The sequence below is a fragment of the Phymastichus coffea genome, unplaced genomic scaffold, assembly GCF_024137745.1.
Source record: "Phymastichus coffea isolate CEN01 unplaced genomic scaffold, Cenicafe_Pcof_1.1 PCOF00066, whole genome shotgun sequence".
NCBI classification, from domain to species: Eukaryota; Metazoa; Arthropoda; class Insecta; order Hymenoptera; family Eulophidae; genus Phymastichus; species Phymastichus coffea.
Window position 1 is genome coordinate 1,032,096 of NW_026706877.1, and position 27,602 is coordinate 1,059,697.

A 27,602-nucleotide genomic window follows, 5' to 3' on the forward strand; every position below is an offset into this window, starting at 1 on the left:
CGGACGATGCGGCCGACGTCCCTTGTTGTCGACAACGGGTTTGACGTCTGTTGGGATGACCACATGCTCGGCGGGTGGTTGTTCACTTCAGCATTAACTCCACCGAGTTGATGCTGTCCACCCTCTCCGAAAGGGGGCGTCCGGCGGGGGGTCCTGCCGGCGGCCCCCGTGGGCCTCAGTCCGGGTCGGGCTGGAGTGCTCTGGGGTAGCCTGGCGTCGTAATGGCATGTAAATGTATCCTGGAATGCGACGCTCCTACGCGTGTTTTCCGGTTGTGGTTCCTCATTAGAGCTGGTCGAATCGTCTTGCCGCATATTTCTGCGTACGGCATTTTCCAGTTCCTTTATCCTGGCTGACAGGTTGTCGATTTGTTCCTGCACCTTGATGTTGGTCCTGACCATTTGTTCTACTATTTGGGTTAGGTTAGACGCATTCGAATTCCGTGAGTCTTGTACCTCCCATTTCCTCTCATGTTCTCTGGACCGGCAAATGAGGTCTTGAATCATCATCGCGAATGCCGGCGGGAGTTTGAACTGCTGCCATCGACAGCCGTTATAGTAATTTCCTTATTACTATTTGTGTTCTCTCCGCTGTCCAGGGCATTCGCGATGTTTATCGCGGTTTTTTGGACTCGCGATATTACATCCGCACTCTGCAATAGTTGGGCTAGCGGGTGTTCTCCCTCCTGCTCGGATGCTGTGTGTTTCTGGCATAGGGATACGATTAGCTCCGAACATAGGGCGGCTCTTTTGGCTGGACTGCTGTGTTGGTTGTCGACTTCCGCGAAATCTGCTGCGGAATAGTCGCCGAGTAGCCAGTTGTGCAGTCGTGCAGCTCTCGAGAGCTTGCTCCCGCTAGTTTTGAGTTCCAGTTGGTCGAGGTATTCTTCGATTTCCTCCTCCTGGAGCGTCCATACCCAATTTTCTACTTCAGTCTGAGTGCGGTCCATAATTGTCTGTTTGTTTGCTTGCGTTTGCCTTCTTTGTAAAATTTACAGTTATGTTACGCGGGTGCGAGTGTTGTATTACAATTCGTACGCCGAATGAAAAAATAATAAAATTTTATTAGCCAACACTGGGCTTGATCAACGGCGTTTTACGAATTATTTGCCGAAAGATTCTTCGCTCGTTAGTACGCAATATAATTATCCTGCCTATCAGACGCACTAACTGTTTGTTAGTACGGCTGTGTGAGTTAGTATTTAAAATATTGTAACGAGCGTTGCGCGTAATCACCAATAACCGCAGTTAATAATATTAAAAAAAACACATTTACGTTACGACAATATGATGTCAAAGAAAATTATTTAATTAAATTAATTTTGTTTGAAAATTGCCGGTGTTAGTTTTCCCCGGGCCAACGGGTATAATAATATTATTTGCGGCAACTTTCAAAATTCGTTGGTGTTTACGCTTGAGAATCTTTCGGTCGCACTCGCACGCGTTCACAGCTAATATTTACAATTTTTCGCCGCGGCGGGCCTTCGCAAGCTAGCTAACAGGCTTTGTTTACTAACGTGGCCTTCGGTATCAAGTGCGCACAACACTTGACTGCCACCTAAGTCGCTGGTTGACTGGGCGCGAGTTTACTACTAAGAACCGGTGTTTTGCACTATCAAAAACACCGTAGGTTCTTTAACGTTGGGCGCCATGTAACGGGGTAAAACCGTTTAATTATTTTATTCGCGCAATTATACTAAAAGGACGCGCGTAATTAATTATGTGCTCAATAGGTAAATCGGAGAGCATGCAAAGACAGGCGCCAGTCAACCAGTAAGTTCTCTTATCGAAGGAAAGTGAGTGGAAGCTATGAGGTATAAGTGAATCGAAAAGCACTTGTTAGTAATACAAATTGGATCTTTTATTATCCCTCATACTCTACAGAAGGTCGGCCCGCGCGTTTGTTTACGTTGACGCTCGCTCATCGGCAACACGCTTTGCCGGTACGCTCGCTGCTCTTTGTTATTAGAGCCGTTGCATGCACGCATCGAATATTAGAAATTGATTATTAATCACGCAATCGCGATCGCGAAATTAAGCTGGCCAGCTTACCTTATATTTGCAGGCGATCGGAGAACACAGCGACAAATCGCACAGCACGGAACAGTTTTTAATGTTTAGTTCGCGGGTCGCGAATACGCGCACGGAATGGTTTCGCCCTCGATGGCGAAACCTCACACACACACACTCGGCTTGGCCTCAAGCTGGTAGCTGGATGGCTCCTTGGCGGCTGCAGTCCTGGATAACTGGCTCTCAGCTGGATATCACTGTCTCAGCGTCTGGTGGTCAAGGGCACGTGAATCGGCGGTGGTAATAGCGAAAGCGGGCGGACACAACAACGGTCAATGCTTCACTAGTTCGATTTCAATCGCGCGCGTTCCGTCTGCTCGCGTGCCGAATTCCTTCGTTACGTATTTTGTCCCCCCGGCAGGTGCTGCCCTCACAGGCAGCAATTAAGTTAAATAATCAGCGCTAATTTGACGTTTACCGTCACAATGGTCAATATGGGGTTTCCATTTTAATTTGCTATCGAAAATTATTCCTAGATATTTATGTAAATTTACTCTATCAATCTTCATGTTTTCTGTCTTTGTATTCAAATTTTCTTGTGTACTATTACGTGAGGTTTACTTATCATTCGTTCCATGAGAGTTTCCAATTTTGTTATATTTGTTTTCAAACTTCTTATATTAACATGTAAAATAATTAGCTTATCTTCAAGATTAATATTATTCAGAGTTATTAAGTGAACAATGCAATTGACTGTATCATTTTAGTTATCAGTATCTTTTTTTACGTTGATTTCTATTTTACTGCTGCTTTAATTTATTTTGACTTTCTTATTATCTATTTAGGTTTTCTACTTCTGTGCATTGACGCTCAGTTACTTTTTAATTATTACATTAAACTTATTTTTCATTATGGATTCGTTTATGAAACATTGATTATATTGATGACATATACAAGCGAAGTTAATATTGAAAAAATTTGTGTATGAGTGTGAAATCTTGTAAAATACTTAAATAATCAATTCAATTTTTAAAAGTGAACTTTAACTATCATGTAAAGCTGGAAATATCGTATAAACGTTTTTATCTATACATACGCCTTTACCTTCACCTACCTTGTATAGATTCTCTACTGCGACCATACATTGCTTACTTGTCAGTAGTACGAGTATGCAATAAAGTTTAGCAGTCATTGTTTTCATGTTAACTTTATAAAGTACAAACTGTCATACCGAAATAACGTTATTAAATATTTAGAAATAATGAGTGAATTACAATTTGCAACTTTCTATAATGGATATGAAATCCCTGTACTTGGATTAGGAACATGGCAGGTAAATTTATTTCAAGTTGTAGTATTTGTCTTATGTTATTGGAATATAATGAGTTAAAATGAAACTTTTTGATAACTTGAAATCATTGTTACTAAAAAATTTTAATGAGTTTTTTGAATAATCATAATCTAATAATTTATTTTCATTTAACTTATCGAAAAATTATTTTATATTAATTTAATATCTGCTGCGAGTTAGAAAATTTGCAACCATTATTTTCAAAGCTGTTAAGATCACATTAAATAATAGCATCAAAAAACACGTGGAGTTCAAGAACTATTCGTAGAGCCATTGATCGATTGGTAATGAAAATTTACTTACAGTCTATACACTCAATATACCTACGTATATTACAACGTAGTACAATAAAAAAATTATTAGGTATTTTATTTGAACACATAGGTAAACAAAAAATCTAAATATATGACAATGTCAATTATTGTTCATGTTACAATAAATAAAGTCAATTCAAAATTTTCAAATAGACAATTAACGTAAGTTTCAATTTGAAAGAGCTAATAAATTTAAAACAGTAATTTTAGTTAGTAATTATAATTTATTTTACCACTCGTATTTCTGTAGAGTTTAAATAAACTTAGACCTTGAAAAAACAATAAGAATAAAAATAAGCTCCCTTCAAAATTTTGAGACTCCACGATTATGCATCATCGTAATTGTAACTGAAAAAAAATTTTTTTAATTTACGTGCAACCTTCGAAAAAATGAATTTCCAAGTTTAACGATTGTGTTTTAAAAATTCAATATTTAGTCTGTAGGCGATAGTGTGGTCGATTTAATCAAAGATGCTGTCCGTATGGGATATCGGCATATCGACACTGCACAGGTGTATGGTAATGAGAAAGAAATTGGACAAGCCATCACTGATCTTATTGAGGAGGGTATAATAACTCGTGAAGAAATTTTTGTGACTAGCAAATTATCGTCTACTCGTCATCGTTCAGATCTTGTCGAACCAGCTTTAAGGCAAACTCTGTCCGATTTGAACATTGAGTATCTTGATCTTTATCTTATACACTGGCCGATGGCATTTAAAGGTTTGACAACTTAGTTAATTTCTTAATATCTATATATCATTAACTATTACGGTAGTTTGTCACAAAAAAATATAATACGGTGCAACCTGAGTAATTTGAAACTCGTAGGATTACAATTTCCAACTTTCGAGGCTTCACAGCCTCGAAAAGGTAAAATTGGAAGATCGCGGGATCGAATTAACAATTTGAATTATTGAAATTGCACTTTATTATAATAAATTCAGTTAAAAATACAATATTAGATAAGCCAAAACTTATTTCTATTGAACTGTTTACAGAAGTAGAATCGGAAAATCCAGTGCCTATGGACACCGATGGAAAAATACAGTTTAGCGATGTCGATTATCTTGAAACTTGGGAAGCAATGGAACAAATGCAGGAAACTGGTCTAACAAAAAATATAGGTGTAAGCAATTTCAATTCCACACAACTTTCAAGAGTGCTTGATAATTGCAAAATAAAGCCAGTGACCAATCAAGTCGAATGCCACCCTTATCTACCTCAAATTAAGTTATCTGAATTTTGCAAGTCCAAAGACATCCTAATCACGGCTTACAGTCCCCTTGGTGCTCCCAAAAGGCCTTGGATGCAAGAAGGAGAACCAGTTTTACTAGAAGATCCTAAAATAACGGAAATTGCCGAAAAATATGAGAAATCTACAGCCCAAGTCGTCTTACGTTATCAGGTTACTACATCAATTCGAAGAAAAGCATAATTTTCTAAGATATTACCTAATTTGATTATTAATTTACATGATTTCAGATACAACGTGGACATATCGTTATCCCCAAGACAATTTCATTAGATAGATTAGAAGAAAACATGCAGATATTTGATTTTGAATTATCAGAATATGATATTGAATCACTTCATACTTTCGAACGTAATCGATTTTGCCCATTCACTGTGTAAGTATAATAACTTTTTGAATTATAATTCCTATATTAATTTATTTCAATGGAAGATATGTTTTATTGTAGTTCTATAGATCACAAAGATTATCCTTTTCACGACGAGTTTTAGATTATTTAGTAGTTCTAATTGTAAATCACTAATGAATCTGTAGATATTAAAAAATATTTGTCACTGGTAACTGTTATACGAAATTTCTGCAATTATTTAACATTTAAATAAAGGTACATGTATAACTTTAAATTTGAATGCTTATATGTGGTGCGCATATTTTACACTAGGGTGCGTTCCATTCGTTCTGCGGAACCACAAAGCTTTTCACCGCCGACTACACACACACACATACACGACAAATAAGCATACGTATATACATACCTATCATTATATATATAGTTATGTACATTGTACATAAAGGCGGTAGCGTAACTGCGACCGCGCACATCTTCTTGTTGATTGGTGGGAGTAGACAATTTCCATACTAACACATGTTTTTCTTGCGTAAAGCGTTAGTCATTCTCCAGAATTTCATTCCAAAACATCTCAAAACAACAATGAGTAAAATAGAATCAGTTATATTTTCCAATGGAAATAAAATTCCTGCCCTCGGATTAGGAACTTGGAAAGTATGTATGTTGTATCATACCCCAGATTTTTTCCTGAAAAGCATTAAGTTTTATTAAATTTAACCGTGAAAGTAACATCTTAGGTTATAATACCGGCTGAATTGTTTTTAAAGGTGTGATTTATTTATTTCGATACTTTTTTCTGTTGCTTGTCTTATAATAAGTGAAAACGAGACAGCATCTTAAAAGATAAGAAGTAGTTTAAGTAACTATATATTATACTTTATAAATACATTTATATAAAGAATACTTTAATGTTGCCCGGAGAGATCACTTTACGTAGATATGTATCTTGAGAAACGAAGTCATTGCACAGAGACATAATTACAGTAAATCTCGAGGATAAAGCGTTATTTACTTTTACTGGAAAGTGCATTATTTAAGAGGTTATTCAACGCATCAACATTAATGCTATCGGCGAGCATCAGAATATGTGTAGGTTGTGTGCCAGCCAGAAGACAAGTTACTTAAATTTTTCAATATTGACTTAAAAATTACCTTTTTTTGGTCAGATTTTATTGCATTACATTATTATGGAAAAAGTTTGGTCATCATATAATATGTATACCTAAATAATCTTTTGATTTTTTAGTTCGATTATTTTCTGAGACATTAGAAAAACATTAAGTGACACAAGATGTATAATGACGACTATTTATGAAATATTTAGAAAAAAATCTCTAAAGTAAGATATTAAAGGAAAAAAAATTATAATATATTGTAAAATATGCAACGTTTACTTCTGTTATTTAATTAATAAGTTAATTGTCTAAAAAAGAATAGTTTTCCATACTTACTTGTATGTTTAATATCATTTATTTAGTCTAAAGGTGGTACTGCAGTCAACATAATTAAAGATGCCGTTCGCATAGGTTATCGGCACATCGACACTTCACCGGTTTATGGCAACGAAAAAGAAATCGGCCAAGCTATCACAGAACTTGTTTCCGAAAATGTTGTCAAACGCGAAGATCTCTTCATAACAAGTAAACTATGGAACACTCGTCATCGTCCCGATCTTGTTGAAGAAGCATTGAGAAAAACTCTATCCGACTTGCAGACTACATATCTCGATCTTTATTTAATACATTGGCCCTTCGCTTTCAAAGGTATATTACAAGTAATTACACTTTTTAATTTGCATTTGATAAGTTATTAATTCAACAATTAATGAGTTTCAATATACAACACCCGTCTAATAAAAAACTTTTAGTGAAGTTGATAAATAAAATGCTGAATCGACAATTTTTCTTTGCAATAGATTCAGTGATTATTGTAATTAAAACATTGGCTCGATAAATGCGTTATTTACCATTAATTTTTATAGTAAAATAATTAGACCAAAAAGGCAACTTCCTTACACATTCCAAATCTCACACATTTTTGTATTTAATATTTATTTTATAAATTATTATCAATTAACGGCTTTTTTTAATTTTCTCCCGATAAAATAGACGATCAGTTCGATTTTTTTAACTAGTTAATTTATAGATATGAAACTGATATAATGTATATTTTATCGTGTTAAATGGAAATGAATCAATATTTTATTACATTAAAAATGAAAACAACATTCGTTTTTACCACACAACTTGAGAAATTTTAATAACAACCAACTGTTTCATTTTATCTTAGAATTGGAAGAACCATTTCCAGAAGGTCCCGATGGAAAAGTGCAATTCAGCGACGTTGATTACGTCGACACATGGAAGGCGATGGAGCAGCTTCAAGAAAAAGGTCTAGTAAGGAATATTGGTGTGAGCAACTTCAATTCAAAACAACTTTCAAGGGTTCTTGATAATTGCAAAATAAAACCAGTGACTAATCAAGTCGAATGCCATCCTTATTTACCACAAGTCAAGTTGTCTGAATTTTGTAAGTCCAAGGATATCTTAATTACGGCTTACAGTCCTCTTGGCTCACCGGACAGACCTTGGGCGCAGCCAGGCGATCCTAGCTTATTGGAGGATCCCAAAGTTAAAGAGATCGCAGCGAAATACAAGAAATCTACTGCTCAAGTTGTATTACGATATCAGGTAACGTTAAGTTTTTATATAATGAAAAAAAATTTCGTGAATAAATAGAATTATAAATAAATATTTTACAACACTTTTAGGTACAACGTGGTCATATAGTCATTCCAAAATCTGCTTCTATAGTGAGATTAGAAGAGAATACAAAAATATTCGACTTTCAGTTGTCAGAAGAAGATATAAAACTATTGCACACTTTTGATCGAAAATGGAGAGTTTGTCCCATGAACAGGTTAAATATTAAATCTCATCGTAATCAATCATTACACTCTACAATTCAATTATTTTAATAATGTATATCTTTTCAGCTCTGTGGAACATAAAGATTACCCATTCCATGACGAATTCTAAGCAATTCGAGAATGCAAATGAAATCAATTTTATTTCAACGTTATTTAATGTTCTTTTTAATTTTTTTAAAGTTAATCTAAATAGTTTTTCAAGTACTGTAACTTTTAATTCAAATGTCACGATATTAGGTTACAACGTTTATTGTTGATTGAGATTTAAAAATTAAAGTTGCATATATTATTAAATTAAAAAGATGTATTAAATATTAAAGTTGTAAGTATTAAATAAAAATAAAATAATCTATAATCTAATAAAATGAATTTTTAGAACAGATGCTTGATTTCTGTTCTATTTTTCCTATACAAAATAGGGTGTATCTATGAATGGTCACAGTACACTGCAATAAATCCACTATAATTGCACTTATCTATTGGACTTATTCATTTTTTTATATTTGTTATTTATTAATAAATCTCTGTAATATGATGAAAACTTTTTACATTTATATTATAACATATATTATCAAAATTATACTGCACACTCGACGAAGGTATACCCATTGAAAAATAATGTTAATGGATTTTTAATTAATTTATGGCATATATTAAAGATGTTCGTTTTTCAAAGAATATTTGTATTGGAGGAGAATACGTCGATTGTTTTAATATTGCCAAAATCATTATCACAAAAATGAGCACCGAGGGTCTTCCTGTGCATCGCTACATTCAGTTTGTGATTCTTGTAAAAGATATTTTCCACATTTGCATAATTCATTAACATTACAATTTTTTGCATTTTCTTGACGACAGGAACAAATTCCTGCGAGATCTTTATCCACATACAATTCTTTTAGATTTGGAGATCGGCATTTGTCGTAACATTTACATGCCTATGTATCGAATATTTATTAACGAGATATTAGGTAAATTATACAAGATGGCTTTCCGAATACGTACCATAGGATTGTGATTTACCATTCTTTTCAATGTATCATTACCAAGGTTAAAGCAGATATGTTTATTTACTTGACGCTGTCTTGATTTGTCAATTTTTTGCTGAAAGTATTAAGAAATTACTATGATATTAATATGTATAATATAAAAATCAAATATTATTGATATTATAATTTTGATATCGAAATGTTTTTCAATCCTAAATATTGTGCTTACGGGATCTTTTATCTTATGATTTTTTGATCTGTATATGTGATGCTTGCTATTATTCTTTAGAAGATCGCAAAGCCTCTTTTGTTTGATAGGTTTCGGTCCAAGAATTTTTTCAATTAAACATCGTAAAAGAGTTTCCTTTTCTTCAAGTTCTTGAATCTTACGTTTTTTATGGGCTTTGATTTCTCCTAATTCTCGAATTTTACCTAAGCAAATGCGATCATCTGAACTGATTGACCCTAGGCTTGACTTTTTTTCCAATGTACTTCGTAAGTGTTGTATTTGCTCTTCAAGCTCGCGATTTGCTAGTTCTAGAGATTGCAACTCCATACAGTTTTCCTCGAGTTGTAAGTCAGCTTTAATTATTTTACCCTATGGAATAAACATTATTCAGTAAGATCGCTCAATATGTGTTGATTTAAACGTAAAATTTAACTGATTATTTAATTTTTATGAGATTGACTATTTTCTTAAATTTATTAACTATCAATGTAATCTATAAAAAGTACAAATTGACAATTATAATTTGTTGCGAATACAATTTATCAAGTAAATTATACTTATTTAAAGTTATCCTACTGTTAATATTACTATTCCAATGACAGCTCAAACAGGTTATCATAGCAAACGAAACAAACACGACTACCTCAAGAATGACGTAAGTATATAACCATTAGCGCGACCAGATACTTCGGAAAAAATACATTTATATTACATTGGCAATGAGCAAACGTAACGATGTACTAATTAAAGTCATTCTTCTGCGTGCTACATTTATAATTTACGTAACTGACTTGCAGAAAACGCGAACATAATGAATAGTTGAGTGTAATCGAACAGACCACGAAATTAGGCCTACCCAAATTTGAAGGTCGTACCTACGTGCAGTTCTGCCGTTTCGTGATTCAATTGTTCGACACGCACGGCCAGATCAGCAAGAAGCTCTTCGGCGGGATCAAGCGTGGATGGCATTAAGCTGTTCATTAATTCGCGCAGCTGCTCCACGCCACCAGCCGAATTGCATTTTTTGCCAGAGTCGTTCGCTTTCCGTACGCTCAAAGCCATTAGCATTGGAATCGAGCGCTCCATTACCGCGATTTTCGCGTTAAGCATTTTCTGACGGCAGTCGAGGTCGTTCTGTCGATCCTCGTAACGATCTATCGTATTTTTGAAAAATACCTGGCATTTCGTTGTTGAATTATCTTTGTCCTCGTTATCTATGCTCATCGCTGAGCATTTGAAAAATCATGTTAATAAATTCATTGCCTCCGTATATATTTGCGAGATTATAATAACTGCTATGAATGTTAATAGAAAAGCAAGGTAATTAGAAAGTTAATAATGCTACCTTCACCACAATTTGATTCAATAATGTTTGTTCTTGGAACATCCAGAATTGCTTCGTCTAATAAATAAAAACATAAATAATCAAGCAACTATGTTTTATAATTTTCATATACTTAAGTTTATTACCATTATTGTTGCTTGCCATTATCAAGTTTTTCATATGTTATTAATACGAAATATGGTCTTGTTACTTGAATAAGTTCTTGAAAAACTGGATTTTTGATCACTCAACAAATTTTTAATAATTAATTTTGAAAGGTTATTTTACGTAAACTAAAGAGATAAAAATTGTAAAAGTATTACCTGAAGTTGACAACGTGTATGTGACTGATATAAGTTCATTTTATAGCTTAAAAAGTAATAGTAATGGACAAATTGAAAAAAAATTAAATTATTAAATCATAATATAATGTTCGTTTTATTCCTTATGCTAGTTTAAAATGCCTAATTGATAATAAATAAATTGATTTTCTCAAAAAGCATCGAATATTAATTGAATTGCAATGGACGATCTACACATCAAAAAATTGGATGTATTAGACATAGAAGAGGAAAAGCAATGTCTTTGTAATAGTTTCAATGAAAAGCAAAACCCAATTCGAATTGTTCATTATCGTAGAGTATCTTCAGAAACTTCTGGAATTTTTAGTGCTCCGCCTGGCGTTAATCCATTTCATGTAGCCGCTACTGAAGTTCGTAAACTGGCTACAGGTGCAAAGAAAAATTTATTCATATAATTTATTAGAGTTAGCACTATTTATCAAACCAATACTGATTATCAAACTTGAAAAAGTTTCAAAGTTCCTTTCATTTAGGTGATTCAAAATACGTATTTATATGGCCTCAACAAGCCTCGAGAAATTGCTCATTGATGCCTAACCTCTATTCAATTATTCGTATAATTTTGACTGGGCTGATGAGTTTGAATACAATACACCTTTGGCCAGGTGAATTTATGCCAAATCGTTTACCGTCTATAATATCATTACCAATACCCCCTCTCAAATGTAATGTTATTGAACCCGAATGGAACGACAATTGATAGCAGTCATCAACTAAAAAATAAAAAACAGAGTCGAATTTTTAATCGGTATCTCAAAATTCGACTGTAAGATCACTACATTCAGTGTCTAATATTTCAAAATTATTGGAAGTTCTCATCAAAATGTTGTTTTCAGCATGATGTTCATCTACCGCAGGTATTGAACTAACTGCTAAGAAAGGATGCTGAACCGCCAGGTCTGAGTCTTACGTGGCTTCACAGTATTGAATTACTTTTACTGTACTTGAGTAGAGCGCAATGTATTATGTAGAAGTAGTTCACTTCGAGTGAGACATGTACTGCCGATAAAATCTATAGTATACGTGTAAATCAATCTGATTTTTTTCATTTGCATTATCGTAAATTAAATGAAAATATATAAGTCTTACGAGTTAAAAAGAAGTAACTTGCTTGTTTGTTTTTATAACATATGGTAACTGTGACATTTGCAACATGAAACTAATATGCGTGCGGTCGTACAATAATTATACTAAAAATTATGAAATTACACGATAATTTTAAGAAATGACACCGGATTGATGTATACACTGCACTAATGTGAAGCTACAATTTCGATATGTCACCAATCATATTGTCAATTTTATTTTTAATTATGTTTACAATAATTCTCTCGATATTTCTATGGTTATCCGAATACTTTGAATTGCGAAGAATAATGGGATACATACCTGGACCAAAAACTCTTCCATTTGTTGGATTATCTTGGAAACTTTCAAGAATTCCCATAGAAGGTAATATTTGACTGATATGAGAAATGATAAATAATTAAATACTAAAACTTGTATATTTGTAGATCGTTTCCGATGGTTAAATGATTTATGTTTTTCATTTGAACGAGGAATCGTAGTTACTTGGTTTGGTATGAAACCCGTTGTTAATATTCGTAAACCATGGCTTATTCAAGTAAAAGTTTTTTCTTTTTTTAAATATGAAAAAGTTTAAGTACGAAAAAATTTCATAAATTTTGCATGTTTCGTTTGATTGTAGATAATGTTATCTAGTTATTCACTTATGGCAAAATCAAATGCTTATAGCATGTTAATTCCTTGGTTGAATAATGGAATACTTACGTCATCAGGTATGTAATGATTATTACACAGGTCAATAAATTTTCTATTTCTTTCATATCCATAAACGAGAATATACACCCCCAAAGAATTTTGGTGCGCTGAATCTGAATTCGGCATCAAAATTGCTCCATCGCGTCAGGATTCCGAGATATTCTAACCTAAAAGCACAAAAATACTGTTTCTCCCTGATTTTAGGCTCGAATAACTTTATAAGTTTTGATTTTATTCAACATCCAAAAAAACCATTAAAAAGAGTAACTTGTAAAATTTTGATTTCACTTTTCTACATTTTTTACTCCGAGATATATCGCTGATTAAAATATGGAAAAATCAACTTGTTCCTATAGCCATTATATAGAAGAACAATTACAGCATTTAACCTTTCGTTTATTATTAAAATTAATTTATCATAAACGAAGGATGATTCATAAAAGTAATGATTTAGAAGTAGCGCTTACCTGCTTAACACCCAAGTAGGCTGAAACCTATAACCTCAAACTCATCAGCAATAGACCCACCATAGATAGGGCTCAGATGATATATAAATATAACCTTGACAAAATAACATCAAAGTTTAAAAGTTGTTCTTTCTAAAGGTTTTTACGAATTTTGAATAAAATCAAAACTCGCAAAGTTATTCGAGCCTAAAATCGGGGACAAACAATATTTATTATACTTTTAGGTTAGAATATCTCAGAATTCTGATGTAATGGAGCAATTGTAATGCCATATTTGGATTCAGCGCACCAAAAACCTTCCAGAACGTATAGTCTGACTTTTGGGTGTAAAATTTTTTCACCTATGTTATTATTGATTTCTGAATAATATTTATTATTTATCGTGACTTTCATATTTAAAATAATAAAATTAACTTATCACAAAGAACTTCTATAGAATATATCAGTCATTCAAAATTCCAAATATTTTATAGAAACTTGAAAAATCAATAATTATATATATTGTTTTGTTTAAGGTAACGCGTGGCTATATTGCAGGCATTTGATTTCACCGGCTTATGGATTTGATGCAATAAAATGTTACGTTGAGATTATGAACAAAAATTCCATAATATTGGATGAATGTTTGGATAAAGAAATCAAATTTAATTCAAAAGCACCTGTCAATATTTTATCTCTTATTACCAAATATAGTCTTGATACTATTTATGAAATTGCTGTAGGATTGATAGTTAATACTCAGCAAACAGAAGGCAACCTTTATACCCAGACACTCTATAAGTTTGTAATCATTTTTTAATTAAATTTTTCTCTGCAATAATTGAAGTTATTTTTTAAATTACTTTTTAATATAGATTTTATCAAATATGTATAGAAAGATCTAGTAATTTATGGTCACAATGGAACTCACGATTTTACCAAGCAACAACTAAAAAGATGATAATGAAAGACATACAAGTTATGCATAATTTTATTGACCAAGTAGGTATGATAAGAATTAATATTCATAGGTATTGATGTTTTAAAACTTATTATTTCTTGGTAACAGATAATAAGAAATAAAATAAGCATTAATAATGGCAGAATGCTCATGGAGCAGGATTCTAGAAGTCCAGGTATGAACTCGTGTCGTTTTGTTTTGTACGAAAGTACTGTTTTCTTAATATAAATAAAAGATAAATCATTATTTTTACGTATGAAGCCTCGTGAGAAACCATTAATATTTGAGAAATCACTATTAAAACATTTTTCTAACTTTGGTTAGAGTTAATAATAATAATAATAATAATAAATAGTTAAAAAATTGTTATGAAGGAAATGCTTATATTTATTTTATTCAGAACAGATTAAATTCAAAACATTTTTGGATCACTTACTAGAATACAATGAAAATTCTGAAAATCCAATGACGTTACAAGAAATGCGACAAGAAATTGAAACACTCATATTTACTGTATGTAAACAAATTTCATAACAGTTGTTAGTTGATCTATGAAATATTAGACAATACTAAGTTTTACGTTTTACATGCCAAGGGTCACGGTACAATCTCAGCTGCTGTAACTTGGACTTTATTTGCTCTTGGGAATGAATTGAAAGTGCAAGAAAATGTGCATAAAGAATTGAATACAATTTTTGATCATAGCAATAATGCAATAGATATTGAACAATTAGAAAAAATAAAATATTTAGATAGAGTAATACAAGAAGTTCTTCGAATATATCCAAGTATTTCATCTATAGTTCGGTGTATAGAAAATGATGCAGTAATAGGTACATTGAGACATTATACTGCAAAATTGCTTATGATATAAAATAAAGAGATAAATGCTGTGACTAATTAATTAACAACAATTATTCGATTCTCAGATAACTTTTTCATACCTAAAGGAACAAATATAAATATACAAATTTATCAGTTACATCATGATCCGGAAATTTGGAAAAATCCTGAAATATTTGACCCCGATAGATTTTTACCAGAAAATAGCAATGGAAGACATTCTTATGCTTACATCCCATTCAGCGCTGGACCAAGACATTGTATAGGGCAAAAACTTGCATTCATAGAAATAAAAATAGTTTTGATCACTATACTTCGTAAATGGCGTGTTTTTAGTTTATTAAAACCGTATGAACTTAAATTTATATCTAACTTTACATTAAGGCCGAGTAACAACAAAATAGAATTATACTTTCAACCCCTACTGAATGCTTAATCTTCGATATAGATATAATATAATTTTAAGACGGAAATTATATAATTTGATATTATCAAAATGTTATCCTACCAATTAAAACAAATACATTCTGGTAATAATTATAAATTTTATGAGTTTAGCTCATAAAAGATAAAAATTATATAAACATTTTTTCATGACCTAATCTGTACCCAAAGCAATATGAAAATCAATTGCCAATAAAAATCAACTGATCTATCGGACAAAATATAAATAATTTAACACATAACTATGATTAATTGTATTTAGTTAGCTTTCTGGTAACAATATTTATCAGTATTTACAGAGATATTTCAGTTTTTTATAGTTGAAGTCATTGCTAACTTTTCAAAAATATTAATACAGGATCATTAATGATTCGACTTTGAATGAAACCATATGAATTTGCAATTCTTTTATATTTATTTTTTATTTGAAGAATATTTTTACTTTAAATTACTTTATTTGTAAATCAATCTTCGTTGTTTGTAGACAGTTTTACATTACTTTTTAACATTTTATCAAATTAAATTGTATCATAATTTTGAAAGAAACGTGTTTATTTATTACTGAATGATAGCAATATTATAATGAGCAATAACAATATAATACAATAATTGAACGAGATAGATGAATGAAATTTTTCGTATGTTTAAAAAGGTTATTATTTTGAAGGGCGTCCATTCATTCTCCTTTACATGCCATAAATTGCCTAGTTATTTTGCTCGAATCTTGATTCGACCATACATTAAAATAATTCAACGTTCATGACCAGTGCATATTACATCGCTTGTTAAGACAACGAAAATTTTCAATTGAATTTTATTTTTTGGACGTGAATTGAGCATGAGCCTCCGGGGAATAGTTTCGTATAACAATATTTATTCATGGTGCATATATATATATATATATATATATATATATACTAAAAAATTTAATTGACATATATCTTTGTTATATCACAATGTAAGATTTGTTTATTAAGAGCAATCGCTTCAAATTGTATTTACATAAGATGTATATTTTTAACTAAATGTATATATAATTTACATTCTTATGACTAGGACGGGTTCTCGTAGCAATACACTAAAATTCATCTTAACTAGAAGAACGTAACAAGAAGAATGGTCATATCTTGTGCATCCTTAAGTTACTCAGTGGCTGTCACCTCACGACGTTGTCAACGCGTTATGAATAATATTTTATCACGTGTTTTTAATGATTTTTTTAGTGAAAACAATTGATAAGATGATACAAACAATATTTCGAGGGCTACTTGTAATATCAACTGTTATCGTTTGTCGATGGTTTTGGCATTATTATATACTAAAGAAAACACTAAGTGTTATTCCTGGTCCGAAATGCGCACCATTCATTGGGTTAACTTTGCAGATCATGCATACACCAAATGAAGGTAAGTAATTATTCAACCTACTTTTGAATATCAGAAATAATTTTATGTTTTAATAGCAACATAAAAACCTGACTTTTTAGATCGATTCCAATGGTTTAATAATTTAACGAGGAAATTCAAAAATGGGATAATTTTAACGTGGATTGGCGTCGAACCGATTGTGACTATTAATAAACCGGAGTACATGGAGGTTATCAATATAATTTAATGTTTAGTTCGAAAGAGCATTGTTCTTATGAGTAATAATAGTAATGATTTATTTATTAATTTTCAGGTAGTTCTACCAAGTAATAGGCTCATAACTAAAGCTAAAATGTATGATATTATCAAACCGTGGCTAGGTGATGGGCTCGTTACTTCAACAGGTAAAAATGAAACGTTACAATCATTCGTTTAATACAGTACATTGTACAACTGTATCTAAAAGAATAATTATAGGTGAAATATGGCTTAAACATAGACGGATAATAACACCAGCATTTCATTTTAACATACTGGAAGAGTATGCTGCTGCTATGAGAGACAAGGTCGAAATTCTAATTGACAGTATTGAAGCGCAACTAGACAAAAGTAGAAATAGTCCAATAAATGTTTTCGAATTAACTGTAAAATATACGCTCGATACAATTTGTGAGACAGCTATGGGTATAAATATCGATTGTCAACGAATACCTAATAGTGAATATGTTAAGGCATTACACAAGTAATGATAATTGTATTTGTATATTGTTGGTTTTTCTAACTTTATTTCATCAGTTGTTTTTCCACTAGTTTTGCTCACTTATCGTCTGATAGATTTTTTCGATTTTGGCTGAGATGGGACGCCCTATATTATTATACAGAAAAAGGTCAAGAATTTTTGAAAGCTATAAAAACTATGCATAATTTTACGGAAAAGGTGGATGTATACAAAATCTATATGTCATTATACCGTATATATCATTTAATATAATAATTCAATGTTATTAAATAACAGGTGATTATATACAAACAGCTGGAAAGGCGAAATAAATTGGCTAAGAATCCAAGTGAAAATAACTTTGATGATTGCGGTAAGTGTATACAGAGTGTCCCATTTTAAAGGAACCACCCCGAAATTTTCGACGGTTGGCGTTGTACCAAAAAATTATTCAGACAATAGTTGTTTGGGACAATGGGGCAACCTTTCTGTGAAATCCAATTTGACCTTGAGATTTATTTTCAAGGTCATTTGAAGGTCAAACTCATTTTTTGAATAGGAACCCATATTTTTGATCCCGGATTCGGAAAGAGCGGAAAATTCTACGTTTAGATAACGTATTATGTGTGGGGTGCGGCCCCCTCCCCCTCGCCTAAGGTCATGTAGGGGTCAAATTTATGATTTTCTTCATCTATGCACAAGGATGATCGGGCAAGGGTAAGGTTAATTGTAATAACCCAATAACTCGATAACCCAAATAACCCAATAATCCAATAACCCGATAACCCCAATAATTCAATAACCCCAATATCCCCAAAAAATTATCCTTCAAATGACCTTGAAAATGAATCTCAAGGTCAAATCGGATTTCACAGAAAGATTGCCCCCATTGTCCCAAACAACTATTGTCTGAACAATTTTTTTGTACAACGCCAACCGTTGAAAATTTCGGGGTGGTTCCTTTAAAATGGGACACCCTGTAGATTACGAGTATATTATCAACTCCGTGTTTTTTCGGCTTCAGTTAAGAAAATCAAAACATGTGAAATAGACGTGATGAATGAATCGACGTTATTTCAAACACAATATGACATTTTTTTGTTGCTTATACGAGGAAGTAGAAATATATGCAATCGTAACGTCTAAAGTAAGGTTTTCGGTATTCCCCTTAACTCGTACGGTATTCTGACAAATATTCCAACCACAAGAATAACCTTGATTCAGAATGGATTCGATTTTCTGTTAGAAAAATATAGTATGTTTAATTTTGGAGCTCGATGGCTTTGATATCGGCAAATCAAAGAATAATAGGTAATAGTCCTGGCCTGCCACTCTGGTATAGCCATAATTTCTTTTACCTTTTCATCACTTATGTATGAAAGAAGAATTCGGTCTAATGTAATATGAACGCATTGATTGCAAAATAATCTGGATGTTTTTCCAAGAAAGATAATTGATACATTTAATATATTTTACTCAAGAATTGAACACATCAATTTGAAGAACACTAAATTTATTACTAATGTGTCTGAAAGCTTTATCTCATAATTGAATCTTTGCAATCTACTTCGGTCTATGCAATTCAAAATCAGCATCTGCATTTTATTTAGATGATGTAAGCTTCAGATATCGAAATATGCCTATTTTTGCACCAAAAAAATCGGTCGTTTTATATTATTGAAATTTTCGAGCTGAACTTCATCCATTTTATTAACCCTTATTGTTACAGTCACAGCTTTACAAAAGCATCGGTAGCATGAATATTAATTCGTACTTACGCTCAAAGCATAATTTTAAGTAATTTTAATTTTGGTTTGATTAGTTTATCCTATTAGATACCGTGAACTAAATATAAATTGTTCAATCGATTGGTGTAATTTAAAGATTAAATCTAGTCTTTATTTAATTTTGCTATTGTTTTAAAGTATTGTTCACCATACAGGCCACCATGACTCTGACGGTTAATATAGTTTGTATTGTTATCGCAATAGAGTTTAATAATTTGGTAGTTATATGCACACGATTGTAGTGCGAAAATGGCACTTAAATATTTGATATTTTGAAGTTTTTCACTTTCTTTCTATTTTCCATTAAAAACATCCGACTTATTAGAGACTCGACCACTAACGATTTCAAGTTCAAAAAAATTATTTCTGATTGGTTGAAACGTTGTAGAAAACCATAAAGTCCAACACAATTGTTCATTATGTCTCTGTTAAATGTTTCAGTTTTACGCCTGAATCATTATAATTCTACAGTTGTATTAAATATTTATATATCTCACAGGCTTTCAAGGTGTCAGACTATAATTTACTATTACACATCATATCAATTAATTTTGGGGACGGGAGCAAGTAATTGAACAATCGAATTTCAAAGTATCTTGATTTTATTCACGCACATACACGTTATTATATTACTAAAATTGTATATTCCATTCGTGCGTGCATATAATAGCGTCATCGCGATACAATTACTTATGTAGCTCGCCGATATACAATAAATTTACACTTCGCTCATCCGATGTTAGAACACAAGTAACTAGGCTAATTGTTCTTCCGCCACAATCAGCTCTCTTAGCCGAGCCTCCCACCTCCTCCGCTTAAGGGCGGGGTCCTATTTACTCTTATCGGATTTCTTCTACCCTCTAACTCGCACGTGGGTCGCTGAGTGATTTAGGTGCGATCTTCTGTTATCTTGAAAAGCAGGCGAAACTTTTTAGAGGCTGAAACAGTCTTGAGTAAAATGCGGCACTTGTCCTGGCTAAAAGCCACACCACCAAACGAGCGAAACCTTGAGGAGGCATGCCGAATCCATAAATATGGTGCTCGCAGCGTCGGAACAACTAGCCTGCACACTTACTATTTCCAAGGAGACACGTGTCGCACATTTTTGTAGCGCAAACTTCCCTTAATGACCAGGTTTTCTTTTGGTCCGGGTTTTTCTCAGTATTGTCTTGAGCTGCCAACATCCGTTGGTCAGATGTGTTCTAGGTGTTCGGCCATATGATCGTCTAGCCGTCCGCAACAAGTAACCTAATGTTTTAATAAATTTTCATAATTTTAATAATTTTTCAACTGAAATCTCGATGCACAAAATCTTTTCTTCTGCGGTAATTTAATAATCAGAAAGTAGTAATCCTAAATTAAACCTAAATAATTACAATGTTAGCTAGGTTTCAGACTGCTTTTGTGATTATTGAGAATTATAGAGATTAGTTTGGAGCCGTTTACTTTGTGGAAAGTCGGTTAGATTGATGGAAATGGAAGGAACTACATCTTTAATTCTAAGAAAGAGTCACGTATTGCACTGTTATCATTTCGTAAAATTCAATTTGAAGACTCGAATAGTCTAGACATATTTTTTCGTAAATCCAGTTAAGTTAAATATTTATAGATCTAAATTTCCATTCTCTACTATACTTAATACTTATTTAAGTTTGATCAAGCAAAAAATTGCTACAAATTTAGCTTATATTTCATATAAGTTTTATCTTTTTTAGGAAAACGAAAACGAAAAGCTTTTCTAGATTTATTATTTGATGCTAGCGAGAAGACTGAAAATGCGTTGTCATTACGAGAAATTCGAGAAGAAGTTGACACATTTATGTTTGCTGTGAGAAATTTGCCCTTATAGCTGTAAGAAAGCATATGTTCTGAATATTTGAAAGATTATAACTTTGTGGCTTTCTAGGGTCATGATACAATCTCCGCTGCTATTAGCTGGGCATTATTTGCACTTGGCAATGCCCCAGAAATTCAAAATAAAGTTCATGAAGAACTTAATGAAGTATTCAGCAACAAAACTGAAGTAGCATCAATGAAGCAATTAGGCCAATTGAAATACCTAGATCGAGTGATAAAAGAAGTACTTAGACTGTATCCCAGTGCTCCGTCCATTAGCCGACGTGTTGACAGCGATACTATTATTGGTAAGCAATGCAATTCACGAGTTAAAATAAAATAAAATGTCTTCTGATGTTAAATAACTATCATTTATTGTTTTAAAAATACATGTGTTTGTAGGTGATTATTTAATACCCAAAGGAACAATTTTGAACATTCACATTTATCAACTACACCACAATCCTGATGTTTGGGATGATCCTGTGACGGCTAGCCATAACTTAGTTTTTTTTATATTTAATTATTAAATATGACGAACGGAGTGGGAACCTTCCTGATTTCCCACGATGAAAACGCATTCGAAATATAAACTTTGATAGTGGCCCGAGCCTGCGTACTCAAGCTTACAATCAACGCTCTATCCTGCTTTGTCCCACACGTATGTGTTGACAGGGGCCTACGATCATCGCGTATACATCGTGAAGTGTTATCACGCCGATAATGGAAGGGGACCATAAAAATGCAATCTATCTTTTTTTTCCCACCGATTTTTAAGAAAATATCCGTAATATTAAATAGATTTTCATCAATTTTGTAAGCCATTATAATGCGCACCTTTTTGTCACCGAATAACCAATAAATAGAACAATAATGTATTTTATAATAAATCGTAAAAGGTTTGAATTTTTCTGAATGTTCATAATAGTCACTATGTATCGTCATAATTAATTAAGTTTAGTACAATTATGTATAAGTAATTATAAGCTATAGCGTTACTCTTGCTCTTAAAAGTGGCACTCCGAGAGCCATCTCTGGAGAAAAGGGCCCAAGTTAAAAAGGGACCGCCCTTTCTCTCTCTGAAAATTCACGCCCACAGACCAATAAAGAAATTCTGGATATGATTAGAAAATTTCCGACCAATACAAAATTTAGCCGTTATCGCTTCATGGGCCTGAGGAAAGGGATTTCCACCCAACCACCCACGGCTTATAAAAAGCTCTGTACAAGGCTGGAGAGGAAGTTAAGTGAAGTTAAGCTCAGTTCAGTCAGTTAAGTTAGAGGAAGTCAAGTTCAGATAGAGTAAGTGCGGAGTGAGCACCAGGAAGTCCGTAATAAGAAGTTTTTACTAGTGAGCGAGTCCCGGAGCAAGCATCAAATCACCCAACTATATTCAGAACATATAGAGAGAGAAAGAGGCCAAAGAGCAGAGAGAGAACGCAACATTAATAATAACTAAATTGATAAAATAAAAGTAAGTAAAATCTTAAACCTGGCTATCCTTTTCTTTCTTTAAGTAATCCGCCTTTCTTTTGGAAATTCATTAAGCGTGAGTCTGGTGAATTTCCATTAAAGTCCCTTAAGAACACATTAAGCGTGAGTCTGGTGTGTTCGTAATAACATTTGGTTATTACATTCCCCGTTAGCATACAGTTTTCTCAACGCAACAATATTGCTCGTCCCGGCTTGTGTGTTACACGATAGCCAAATCAGAGCAACCCTGAGTTTACGCTTGCTCCAAGCGTACCTGAGAGTGACCCCGACGTCACATAAAAATTTTGGAGGCCCCGGAGGGATTAAATTGTTGCAAAGAAAACTGTTAGGGTTTTCCTTTCTTAAATTATATCAGTGATCAGTTAGAGTAAAAGAAAATTAAGAATAGATACTACTTAAAGTATTTTATTGAATTTGAAATCTGTGAAGAATAAAATAAAGTAATAAAATTTTTTTTTTTTGAATAAGAATACAAATTTATTAGTCAGAAAATCACTGATTTAATTGAGAAAATAGAAAATAAGTTTTGTGTTAAACAAGGAGATAGGTTAAATTGAAAGTGAAAATTAATTGGAGTTTATTTGGATTGAACTTAGGAAAATTTTGGGAAAATTAATGGGAATTTATTTTGTAATAAAGAATAGTGAAATAATTTAGAAAATATTGAAATTTGAATGAGTAAATTAATAGAAGAGTTAGAGAAAAATAAAGAAAATTAAGTTGTTTAAGAAAAGAGTTTGAAAAATATTTGAAATTTGAAAAAATTTTCAGAGAAGAATCATTTTTTATGAAAGTAAAATTATAAATCAGAATAGAAAATTCGTCCAAAGAAAAGTCTTCTTTTGTGCCTTGAAGAGAGAAATAAGAATAAATGCTTATTATAGAAAAAAGAGGGTTTTGAATTTATGTTTTGTTCTAAAAATTGTATTTAAAAATAAAAAGGTTAATTTAGAAAGATTGAAAATAACATACAGGAAAATTTTTTGAGATAATATTACGAATCTTGTCTGAGTCGGAAAGAAATACATTAGCAATAAAAATTAATTAGAGAAATTAGAAATCTTGCGGAAGAAAACTTAAAAATAAATAAATAAATAAAACTCGGAGTAAAAATAAAAGAGTATTGTGTTTAAAAGAAATTTAGGAAATCTTGCTGAGAAAAATAATATAAAAGTAGAAATTTTGAAATAAATAATTTTGCAAACTAGAAAAATTTAAATAAGAAAATTGCCTGTTATAAGTAAAATAAATAATTTTAAAAACAAATAGTATCAAAGAATGAAAGGTTTAATTAAGAAAGTTTAAGTAAAAATAAAGATAAATATCTTTCTGTAGGAATCAAAATTTATATCTAAGAAATGAATTGCCGCAATATATCTGTAAAAATAAAATTTTAATAAAACGTTCACATACAGTTTTCATAATTCTACAAACGAATAAGTTTTAATAAAATTTCGTTGTTTAGATAAATAAGATTTTTGGTCTTTCTTTTAGTTGTAATGCCACCGTTCGTAAGTTTTAATACTTTTTCTAACGAAGTAGTCGACACGGTAGATGAATTAATCGAAGATATTACACATTTAAAGGACAGTCAAATATCCGTAATTGATAGGGTTAATAATCATAGTTCCGATATCACAAGAATAAATAATAACGGTCGTAGTCTTAGCGCACGTGTCGCGAAACTTGAATTAGAAAATAAGCATAGAATTGAACAGATAGCTAGTTTGGGAAATATTTGTGTAGACTTAATAAAAACAAATACTGCCCTAAAGAAACAAGTTAAAAATCTTAGGAAGCAAGTAAAAATTAATAACAAACTAATTAATAGGAATACGATTTCAAAAAGGGCTTTAGCAAATAAAGTAGATAAATTAGCAAAGTCATTTGAAAATTTACAATTATAAGTAAAATAATTCGCGATAATCCTTAGTTTATACACAGAAATAGATAAGGTTTTATTACGATAAATTAGATTGAGATTTCTAGTAAAAGTATGAAGTTCAGACTTTTTTTTAAAATCATTCTAATTATTGAAATATAGTATTAATATAAGTTTGGTGTCTTTGTTTCGATATTGTTCTAGTGGAACTAGGATATAGAACAATAAAAGGAAACGAATACATTTTAACCTTACAGGATCAATTAAGTAAATTTTGTCTAGCTGTCCCATTAGCAGACACCTTATCATCAACAATAGCGGATGCATTTCTTAAGAAATTCATTTGTGTTTTTGGATGTCCGAAAGCTGTGCTTACTGATCAAGGCAGAAATTTTTTGAGTTCGCTAATGACGCGTATTTCCAAGCGATTCAAAATAAAGAAATTAAAAACCACAGCATTCATGCCTCAGTCGAACGGTTCCCTAGAAAGATCTCATCACGTGTTAATTGAGTACTTAAAGCAATACACCGATCTTGACAACGATTGGGATGATTGGCTCGACCTAGCTATCCTAAACTACAATACCTGTGTACAAGAAAGTACCAAACATACGCCGTATGAAGTTGTATTTGGCCGCTTAGCTCGAATGCCCTCAAATAATCCCCTTCGTGAAAGCGATACGTTACCTACATATAAAGGATATATAATAGATTTAGTTGCGCGTTTATGTAGTATACGAAAATTAGCTTACGAAAATTTAGTTAGCTCTAAAGAAAAATCAAAAAAATATTACGATAGACATATAAATCCAAAAGACTTTAGTTTAGGTGATTACGTTTTCTTAAAATCCGGACCTAAACCAGGGAAATTCGGGGATCATTACTCAGGGCCTTATAAAATAGTTGGTATTCTTCCAAAACATAATGTAAAAATAGAGACTAAAAAGGGCACAAAAATAGTTCATTCAAATAGACTCCGAATTTCACATATAAACAAATCAACCAAAGAAAATAAGCCGAAATAGAAAAAGGGGTAGAGAGGAAAAATATAATATAATATAAAATAAAATGAGATAAATCATAAAACAAAATATATATATATTATGAAACAAACAAAAGATCAAAAGGAACATATAATGAAATATTTTCTGATTACAGAACCGAAAACATGATGCATTCTTCTCTGTTATCACTAATATTTTTAACAATAACTAATCCAGTTACAGCCATCATAGGATACGACTGCGGAGCAAGATCTCTTAATATAACCACTATATCTTTATTAAGTGTGGAAGAATGTGAAATGCCTTCTACAAAAATAAACGCAACAAGAAAGTACATTCAATTGTTACAGTTAAATAACTATGAAACTGCTCAAGTGATTCAATGTAAAGTCCAAGTAGACCGAACTGTTTATTATTGTGGAATGCATTCACATAATTCCATAATAGAGAATGGCGCAATAGAATATTTAATGGATGTAAGCCAACAAACGTGTTATGATTTACACAAAAGCGGTACATTTTATTTTGACAATTCACATGTATTTCGAGATATTAAAGTTAATCAAACCACGGTTAGACCCGCTATACTTGCAGGAAGTGTAGATCATAATGGAGAATGTACCTATGGTAGTTATTCCGATGCTTATGGAAGCTGGAATTCCGTAGTTGTCCAAGCTAAAATAAAAGTAACTTTACAAGAATACACCGCTTCTGTCGATTTAGATAATAACCAAATAATATTACGTAGTGGCGTTAGATGTATTTTAGGTAGTGAACATTGTGTAGATTCTGAAGGAGGATACACTTTTTGGAAAAGTGTACCTAAAGATGTATGCAAATTTAATCGGTATCAAATATTGTATGAAGGAACAGCTAATCAAATTGAAGGTGAAATAGAACAAACATTATACTCGTTAGTAACACAAGACATTGCTTTTGCGTTAATATCCAAATCTAAACGTAATCTATGTGGTTACGAAATTATAGTTACTGAACACCCAAAATTATTCGTTTATATTGTCGAAAATAATGCATTTTTTCTAAGTAAGAAAATATCAATGAACAACCTAGATATATTTGCGTATGTAAATTCTAAATTTGTATATGTAGAACGTCACATAAAAGTACAATTAAGTCGTATGTACAAGGATGTTGTCGTACATCGCTGTAAGCAAGAAAGAGAAATTATGAAAAATGCACTTGCAATTGCTAGTCAATCTCCCGATCAGTTTGCCTATAATCTCATGAAAGGACCCGGATACATGGCTGTGACAGCAGGAGAGGTAGTACACATCGTTAAGTGTATACCCGTTGATGTGAAGGTATCGCAAGGAGACGAATGTTATGCTGAACTAAAAGTAATCCATAACAACCATACCAAATTTTTATCTCCAAAAACACATATTTTGAAGGCTTATGGGACAGTAGTTGATTGTAATGCTCTCCTACCCACATTTTTTTACTTTAATGATGACTGGTATAAGTTTTTACCAAGAGCAGTAGAAGCAAAAACTCCCACCACTCTTAAGCCTTTTTCTGGATTAACTTGGAAGTACCAGAATATTCCCTCACTAGCCACCAGCGGAATATATACAGAAAAGGATCTACAAGATTTAATGAACAGAATCCTGTTCCCCTTGGAGCAACCTGCAGTAATAAATGATGTAACCAGAGAAATTCGTGGACACACCATAAGAGACAGTAATGGAATAATTGGAAGGTTAATGAACGAGAATGTAATGGAGCAGTTAATAATCAATACCTGGAGCAAAATGTGGATGAAATTTATGACCTTTGGTACTTTCAGTGCCGGTATACTTGCAATTATACTAATTGTCCAAACTACAAAAAAATTAATAGAAGTCCTCATCAATGGAATAACTCTACATAGCATTTATGGATGGTCTTTTCATCTGATTGGGGCCAT

The 27,602-nt window shown here is 32.2% G+C and overlaps 5 protein-coding genes across 7 annotated transcripts; 4 read left to right on the top strand and 1 right to left on the bottom strand.

The window, feature by feature from the left end:
• The first annotated feature begins 3,179 nt into the window (after positions 1–3,179).
• Positions 3,180–5,527, top strand: LOC131667486 (aldo-keto reductase family 1 member B1-like). Of its 2 annotated transcripts, none has more exons than XM_058940914.1 (5): positions 3,180–3,342; positions 4,112–4,397; positions 4,676–5,082; positions 5,160–5,305; positions 5,378–5,527. In XM_058940914.1, exons 1-5 carry the CDS (start codon positions 3,271–3,273, stop codon positions 5,418–5,420), a joined length of 954 nt encoding a protein of 317 aa, XP_058796897.1. In that variant the 5' UTR covers positions 3,180–3,270; the 3' UTR covers positions 5,421–5,527. The 2 variants fall into 2 exon arrangements, with proteins under 2 accessions (XP_058796897.1, XP_058796898.1); XM_058940915.1 differs by having other exon boundaries at positions 4,682–5,082.
• Positions 5,528–5,774: 247 nt separating this feature from the next.
• Positions 5,775–8,551, top strand: LOC131667508 (aldo-keto reductase family 1 member B1-like). The gene is made up of 5 exons (XM_058940958.1): positions 5,775–5,932; positions 6,756–7,041; positions 7,568–7,968; positions 8,049–8,197; positions 8,274–8,551. The coding sequence occupies exons 1-5, from the start codon at positions 5,795–5,797 to the stop codon at positions 8,314–8,316; spliced, it is 1,017 nt and encodes a 338-aa protein (XP_058796941.1). The 5' UTR covers positions 5,775–5,794; the 3' UTR covers positions 8,317–8,551.
• Positions 8,552–8,759: 208 nt separating this feature from the next.
• LOC131667509 (uncharacterized) lies at positions 8,760–10,398 on the bottom strand. 2 transcript variants are annotated; one of them, XM_058940959.1, is made up of 4 exons: positions 10,301–10,398; positions 9,426–9,794; positions 9,213–9,311; positions 8,760–9,145 (listed from the first exon to the last, which is right to left on the bottom strand). In XM_058940959.1, exons 2-4 carry the CDS (start codon positions 9,750–9,752, stop codon positions 8,939–8,941), a joined length of 633 nt encoding a protein of 210 aa, XP_058796942.1. In that variant the 5' UTR covers positions 9,753–9,794; positions 10,301–10,398; the 3' UTR covers positions 8,760–8,938. The 2 variants fall into 2 exon arrangements, with proteins under 2 accessions (XP_058796942.1, XP_058796943.1); XM_058940960.1 differs by lacking the exon at positions 10,301–10,398 and adding an exon at positions 10,002–10,122.
• Positions 10,058–15,579, top strand: LOC131667473 (cytochrome P450 4V2-like). The gene is made up of 11 exons (XM_058940904.1): positions 10,058–10,080; positions 11,948–11,968; positions 12,484–12,563; positions 12,626–12,735; positions 12,820–12,910; positions 13,876–14,140; positions 14,215–14,341; positions 14,409–14,475; positions 14,701–14,813; positions 14,896–15,133; positions 15,230–15,579. Exons 1-11 carry the CDS (start codon positions 10,076–10,078, stop codon positions 15,577–15,579), a joined length of 1,467 nt encoding a protein of 488 aa, XP_058796887.1. The 5' UTR covers positions 10,058–10,075.
• Positions 15,580–16,869: 1,290 nt separating this feature from the next.
• Positions 16,870–22,139, top strand: LOC131667507 (cytochrome P450 4C1-like). Its single transcript, XM_058940957.1, has 9 exons — positions 16,870–16,993; positions 17,074–17,183; positions 17,268–17,358; positions 17,432–17,696; positions 17,765–17,891; positions 17,970–18,045; positions 21,175–21,287; positions 21,366–21,603; positions 21,698–22,139. Exons 1-9 carry the CDS (start codon positions 16,975–16,977, stop codon positions 21,823–21,825), a joined length of 1,167 nt encoding a protein of 388 aa, XP_058796940.1. The 5' UTR covers positions 16,870–16,974; the 3' UTR covers positions 21,826–22,139.
• The last annotated feature ends 5,463 nt before the right edge of the window (positions 22,140–27,602 follow it).

Bases quoted from the DNA above. Each gene is read 5' to 3' on its own strand.
- LOC131667473 (XM_058940904.1), top strand. The intron at 14,476-14,700 runs GTATGAACTCGT...TATTTTATTCAG, and splicing joins GCAGGATTCTAGAAGTCCAG to AACAGATTAAATTCAAAACA. The intron at 14,814-14,895 runs GTATGTAAACAA...TTACATGCCAAG, and splicing joins TTGAAACACTCATATTTACT to GGTCACGGTACAATCTCAGC.
- LOC131667509 (XM_058940959.1), bottom strand. From the start codon at position 9,752: ATGGAGTTGCAATCTCTAGAACTAGCAAATCGCGAGCTTGAAGAGCAA. The intron at 9,312-9,425 runs GTAAGCACAATA...TAATACTTTCAG, and splicing joins ATCATAAGATAAAAGATCCC to CAAAAAATTGACAAATCAAG. The intron at 9,146-9,212 runs GTACGTATTCGG...TTCGATACATAG, and splicing joins TGGTAAATCACAATCCTATG to GCATGTAAATGTTACGACAA.
- LOC131667507 (XM_058940957.1), top strand. The intron at 17,359-17,431 runs GTAAAAATGAAA...GAATAATTATAG, and splicing joins TGGGCTCGTTACTTCAACAG to GTGAAATATGGCTTAAACAT. The intron at 17,892-17,969 runs GTGGATGTATAC...ATTAAATAACAG, and splicing joins TGCATAATTTTACGGAAAAG to GTGATTATATACAAACAGCT.
- LOC131667508 (XM_058940958.1), top strand. From the start codon at position 5,795: ATGTTTTTCTTGCGTAAAGCGTTAGTCATTCTCCAGAATTTCATTCCA. The intron at 5,933-6,755 runs GTATGTATGTTG...TCATTTATTTAG, and splicing joins TCGGATTAGGAACTTGGAAA to TCTAAAGGTGGTACTGCAGT. The intron at 7,042-7,567 runs GTATATTACAAG...ATTTTATCTTAG, and splicing joins TTGGCCCTTCGCTTTCAAAG to AATTGGAAGAACCATTTCCA.
- LOC131667486 (XM_058940914.1), top strand. From the start codon at position 3,271: ATGAGTGAATTACAATTTGCAACTTTCTATAATGGATATGAAATCCCT. The intron at 4,398-4,675 runs GTTTGACAACTT...AACTGTTTACAG, and splicing joins CTGGCCGATGGCATTTAAAG to AAGTAGAATCGGAAAATCCA. The intron at 5,306-5,377 runs GTAAGTATAATA...GTTTTATTGTAG, and splicing joins CGATTTTGCCCATTCACTGT to TTCTATAGATCACAAAGATT.